We start from the raw sequence: 6,485 nt of genomic DNA, 5'->3' as shown, positions 1-6,485 counted from the left end.
ATATAATAATAGTACACCAATACATTCAACTTGGTGTTACAAACTATTTTTTTACCCAGTTGAAGTTTACATATATTTAATGATTGCATTATACTTCGATATCTAAAAATTTTCTTTAACTGTATTCTTTGCCTTCATTTGTTTATTTTACAGAATTTGTGGCGAATCTACATGAGCTAACACATAATTTATTTTATTTAAAAATTTTATTGACGAAACCCGCGAATTCGCGGGTCTTAAGCTAGTTATTATTATATTACTCCGTATTTTACAAGACATGTCTCTAGTAAATAGCTAAATATGTTTTCCACGTACATGACTTAGGTTAAAAACTCTAATAAGCGTAGCATTTTGTTTTCTTTTCAGTTTCATGTGAAAGCTGGTGGTAAGTTACTTGTTACAATTAAAACCAATAAGTTACAAGTCATGTTTAAGATATATATTTAATAAGTCATTTAATGTGTTTTATACTGACGATGTTTTCAAAAACACCTAAAATGATCCATCTTTTCATCCATTTTGACTAAGGGTTATTATTGGTCATCTAATCACCCATGAAAGGTGGAATTTTGGAAGTTTTTCTTGAGGGTGCCAAAGACATCCGACACACCAATCTTATTGGTATTAGTTAATTATATGCATTAGACATTTTTAGCTAGTTAAATGGTTTGTTAAAACTTAGATCATGACTTCTATTGCTTTTATTTTGTTTAATTTTCCGTAACCAACTCATAGTTCATTGCTTATATGTGTACGTTAAAGGTAAACCGAAATACTATGTCATTGTTGAATGCGGGTATCAACATTACAAAAGCAAATCGTCTAAGGGAGAGCATCATAAGGTCTCATGGAATGAGAAGTTGACGTTTGAGTTGTCAATGTCTGAATGCCAGAAGTTGACACATCTAAGGTTGAGAATCATGGATCGAGAGTTATTTGATAATGACACAGGATTTGTGGGCGAAGCTAGGTAAGTTTCTCATTAGTTATGAGATGTAAAGTCAATGATCATAACTTTAAAAACCCCTAAACCATGCTTATACGAATGTTTTCACGAACACGTAAGCATGGCCGGATTTTGTGGCATGTAAGACATACAATTGCACAAGGCTTAGCTTGACATCTAAAAGGGGTCCAAAATATGACCCAACAATATATTCTATGATCCATTTGAATATAAAGTTTTAAATATTACATTCTTTTGTAGTATTACATTATTGAACTTATTTTTATATCTATGAATAACTTTCATATACAAAAGGCCTCTTTTTACGTATTGAACAATGCCCATAAAATAGGACAACCCCTGCAAGTAAGTAACAAAAATACTTGACTTTTAAAAAATATATGTCCATTAAACATATATTTTTAGGGTTTTTCTTGAAGATATACTCATGGAAGGAAATGAAAAAGGACTCATAGAGTTGACACCAAAACCTTACAATGTGGTCCTTGATGATGAAACCTACAAAGGAGAGATCAAGGTTGGACTCAAGTTCATCCCGAATGTAAGTATTCTAACACTTAAAATTTGTAGAATGTAACATGTCTTTTGAGATGACAATAGTGGATGATGTCCTCATATTCTTGTAAGAGATGTATCAAGTTGAAACCTCACAAGCACTAAAATCTTGTGAGTACTAGGCGAAAAAGATCAGAAATAAACACGGAGTACCTCATTACACCACGTATATCTGAGTAAAAGGATAAAATTTTCCTCTCTGAATAAACTGAGCTTGACCTGCTAACCAATTTAAAATGAGGCTTCTTTCAAGACATCTAATTTTATATATAGTTGTGTGCATATAACCCATTTAATTTAAAATGAAGTTTTGTTGACTAGGACATTTAATTTTATGTATAGTGGTGTGCTTATACATTTCACACGATGAATCTTTCATCTTTCATGAGAAGTATGTTTGAATTGTAAATTGTTTACAAAACGACTTCGTTTGTTATGCAGACCGACATTAGGGAGACAGGGAGAGGACTTGTTACGAGGAAAGTACATTACGAAGACTCATTATGGAAGAAGTTAGTAAATTTTTGCAAAATGTCATGGTGGAGGCTTTCTTTTTATGGTAGAAAATTGAATAATCCAAATGAGTATAAGCGTATTTAGATTTTTTTTTTTTTTATGTCCTAGTGAGTTTAATAATGTTACATCTTTATACGAGTAATAGACATGTTTGTTTAAACTTCAAAATGATCGATAGACTTGTTTGTTGATCCGAACTATTACTTGTTTTAGAAATTTATACCCTCTAAATAAATAAGTTATATTTTGTTAATTTATATTGGGTAATTTGATAGGTAAGATTACTCATAGGAGTATCTATACAATCACAATAAAGTCGTGAGACCATTTAAAAAGAATCAGGACCTCACATAGTCACGGCCCTTGTAACAAAATGGGCCTAAGGTTGCTCCCATTCATCCCGTCCACACCACCGCCAGGCCGTCGCCAGGGGCAGTTTTATTTAGGGGCAAGCGGGGGCAGCCGCTCAGTGGATTTGCAATTTTCAGTGTAAAATTTTTGGATTTTTCGAATTTGCCCCTGGTGAATTTTTTTTTGCTCCAAATACTTCAGATTTTGCCCAAAAATCTCTAAATTTTACCTCAAAACCTTCAAATTTTGCCCACAAATCTTCAAATTTTGCCCAAAAAACCTCCATAATTTGCCCAAAAACCTCCATAATTTGCCCCAAAACCTCCATTTTTTGCCCAAAAAAATTGTTACGGTTTTAAATTTTTTTGCCCCTAGTGAAAAAAAATCCTGGTACCGCCACTGGCCGTCGCCCACCTGGGCGCCGATGGCTGCGGGTCTCCCAGGGTCCCCGCCCACCTCTTCGTTTTCTTGCCCGTGCATTTGAATCAGATTCCTGGACGGAGGAGGTAGCCGTTGTGGAGTCCAACGGTCAATTTTTTGGCGGGTGGAAATTACTTTTTTATTTTTTTATTTTCTTAACTCTATATATAAACATATATACATTTTAAACACATACATCTCAAACACATATACATTTCTACACTTCTTAAACTCAAAAAATGAGTTCCAAAAAAACTCCAAAAAAAGGCAAATCAAAACGCCCTAAAGTTCAATATCGGGGATCAGTCGCGCAAGATATGTTTCAATCTTTAATGGATTCTACGCAACAAACAACCGGATTTTCTCAATATGCAAACTCGAATGCCTTTGCGAGTATGTTTACAATTGTTTCCAACCCGAACCAACCACCAGCTCAACTTTATACACACTACCCGAACCAACCACAATCTCAACTTTATACACACTACCCGAACCAACCACAAACTCAACTTTATACACACTACCCGAACCAATCACAATCTCAACAGCAAACACCTTATTATCCAAGGCTACGTGACGAGTCGGACGAGGAAGAAGTTCCCAAAACTCCACGCCAAATCGTACCCGAACCCGAACCGGAACCCGAGCCCAAACCCGTAGCCGATCCGAAAGGAAAAAAAGTGAGGTGTCTGAAAGTGCCTTGGTCCGACTTGGAAACTCGAATTTTAGCCGAGCGTTATGTGTACGTTTTCGAACATCCGGATGCTGGAAACGATCAAAATTTTAATTCATTTTGGGGTGAGGTACGGAAACAATATAATTCGCTCATTTCGGAGAAAAGACGTGCGGATCAAATTAGTGAAAAATGGGCTAAAATTCAAAGGGATGTTAAGATATTTATTGGAATTTATTCAAAGCTCGAGATGTGGCAAAGTGGAGCCGCGAGGGAAGACGTTATGAACGCTGCCCGAAAATAATTCAAAATTCAAATCAAGCGCCGACAATTCGCTTTTGAGGATGCGTGGCAAGTTTTAAGGAATTGCCCGAAGTTTTTAGAATGTGAAGGCATAGTGGCTACGGACAAATGAAAACAAGCTGATGATATACCGATAAATGTTCTAACCGAGGCAAGTTCCCACCCGAACACAAGCTCGAACCCCGACCCAACCCAATCTGAAAATTTACGTAAGGATCACGACCCAATCCGACGTCCTCCAAGTCGAGCTAAAAGTCAAAGGGATTCGTACTCATCCGATGCCGCGAGCCGTATGTCTTCCGATGAAGTACGTTTAAAGATAGCTCAATCGACCGAAGCTTCTCAACTAGCGGCGAATCGAAACATGGAAAAGCTTTGTGAAGAAAGCGAGTCGAGAACAATGTTGAAAAGTTTAAAGCTACTTTCTAAACCGGTGTCACGTGACTTGCCTCCCGACGAATATGAAATGATGATGAATGTTCGAGCGAGACTTAAGAAAAAATATGCTAAAGAATTGGCACCTCCCAACGACGACGAGTAGTTTGTTTAGTTTTTCTAGTATTTTATTTTAATTTATGTCACATTTTAATTATCGTCGTAATGTTTTACATTTTAATTATTGTAATTTTTTTTTTAATTATCAATGAAATTTAGTTTTATGTTATTAAATATTTATAATTTATAATATATATAATTAAAATAATTACATTTTTCGAAAAAATAAAAAAAAATAAAAAGGGAAGGAAGAAGTGTCATGGTTGAGAGTGTTTAGTCGGTTTAGTCCTGGAAAGGAAGTGGGAAGGAAATGTTGATGTGTCGATGATGTGGCACTGAGGACTAAGATGGAGGAACTTCTCCATTCGGAGCGCTTTAATAAAGAACAAATATTTATTGTTGGCTATGATAATGCTAAATATTAAAGTATGTAATCGATATCAAAATGACTATCATTGATCATTGTAAGAACGAGTATATGAAATGAAGAATACAACTTATGAAATTATATACTTCAGCTACTCAACGAACTACCATTAACGGCCTAATTACACTACTAACACAATTTTAACAAACTATCTATTATCTTGCAAGTTATTCCCTCGAACCATGAGTATTTACATTTGTGACACCAAACTTATAGGAATGGAATAATATTCCATATACCCATCAAATTGAAAGGTCTACTAAACCCAACTTATCAAGCTGCAAATTTGATGGAATATATGAAGTATGAAGGAACCATCTTCATTTTATCTCTTATAAAGTGACAATTGATATCCAAATACTTTGTATGATCATGATAAACTGGGTTGGTTGCAATTTGTTGTGCTAATTTTATTGTTTCATAAATAAATAATTGAAAATGTAACTGAAATACGTAAATATTGAAGAAAATAAGTAATCCATATGAGTTCACGTGTAGTTGCTGAAACGGCCCGTCCATATTACTATAAACGCAGTACGTTCTCATTGGTCCCATAGCGAGGTATTTGACCTCTATATGATACGTTTTAGAAAATATTGCATTCGTTTCATAAAAAGCACATCATTATTATACATAATGCATGTTTTAAACAAGTGGGCGATTATTTAAGAAATAATCCCCAAAATACATCGGTTTCCAAATACTACACACGTGACGTAACAGTCGAATATAATACATGACAAAGGTTTTATTGAATGCAACACTTTATTTAAATAAAAGTATGAGACTCCATGCACAGCTTGCTCAGATAATGCAACAACGGAAGGCTTTCTTAAGGACCTGAGAATAAACATGCGTAAACAGTCAACACAAAGGTTGGTGAGATATATAGGTTTATCATCGATATAAGTATAGACCACAAGATTTCATAGTTATAAATATATGTACACTCGCAAGTGTATAAAAGTATTCTATAAGTTGTTGAGCGCTTCGGTAACCATACTTAACCATTAATGTGGCATATTCCCTTTATTATGAAATCTCCCTACACTGTACCAAGTGTAGTAAAAACGAAGTACTATGCAACCGTTTACGATACTAGAGCGACTAGCCCGGTTGAGGTTGTCAAACCCGATAGATCTATCAATAGGATTCGCGTATACATGTTCTTACAACATGTAAATATTAGTTACCAATCTATTAGGGAAGATATGCAAAGTGGTACAACTCAACGTAGAATATATTTTAAGTACTTGTGTCTATGGCGTAAAACATAAAATGCATGTATTCTCATCCCAAAATATTTGTAGAGTTTAAAAATGGGACTATATACTCACAGTAGTAAAAGTATATTAATAATAAATTTTCAACTTATTAAAAATATGACCGTCGTCCTTGGATTCACGAACCTATAACAATAATAACGATTCAGATAATAATACGACATATGAATAAAATAAAGCAAGTTCATAGAATACTTATATAATAATTTTTAACATTTTATGTTGGTAGTCCATTGTTATTAGTCCTTTGTTAGTAGTCCAAAATAGTCCGAAAAGTCCAACAGTCCAATAATCGGTATATATATATATAATCTTAGAATTACCCCACGACGTATTGTATACGTATTGTCTTTGCATCAACCCAGAGACATATTGTATACGTATTGTCTTAGAATCAAATAAGACGTATTGTGTACGTATTGTCTTAGGATTTATCAAAAAGTATTGTATACTTATTGTGTTAGGACGTACCAAGAATATTATTATACATATATA

The 6,485-nt window shown here is 34.4% G+C and overlaps 1 protein-coding gene across 1 annotated transcript; it reads left to right on the top strand.

Moving 5' to 3' along the window:
* The first annotated feature begins 554 nt into the window (after positions 1-554).
* On the top strand, positions 555-2,122 carry LOC139903578 (elicitor-responsive protein 3-like). Its single transcript, XM_071885818.1, has 4 exons — positions 555-621; positions 736-970; positions 1,373-1,508; positions 1,964-2,122. Exons 1-4 carry the CDS (start codon positions 555-557, stop codon positions 2,120-2,122), a joined length of 597 nt encoding a protein of 198 aa, XP_071741919.1.
* Positions 2,123-6,485: the final 4,363 nt, after the last annotated feature.

The sequence above is a fragment of the Rutidosis leptorrhynchoides genome, chromosome 1 (assembly GCF_046630445.1).
Source record: "Rutidosis leptorrhynchoides isolate AG116_Rl617_1_P2 chromosome 1, CSIRO_AGI_Rlap_v1, whole genome shotgun sequence".
Lineage (NCBI taxonomy): Eukaryota > Viridiplantae > Streptophyta > Magnoliopsida > Asterales > Asteraceae > Rutidosis > Rutidosis leptorrhynchoides.
This window is presented reverse-complemented; position numbering and strand designations above follow the sequence as displayed.

Coding starts and splice junctions, on each gene's coding strand:
- LOC139903578 (XM_071885818.1), top strand. CDS start 555: ATGAAAGGTGGAATTTTGGAAGTTTTTCTTGAGGGTGCCAAAGACATC. Junction 622..735: donor CCGACACACCAATCTTATTG/GTATTAGTTAAT, acceptor ACCAACTCATAG/TTCATTGCTTATATGTGTAC. Junction 1,509..1,963: donor GACTCAAGTTCATCCCGAAT/GTAAGTATTCTA, acceptor TTTGTTATGCAG/ACCGACATTAGGGAGACAGG.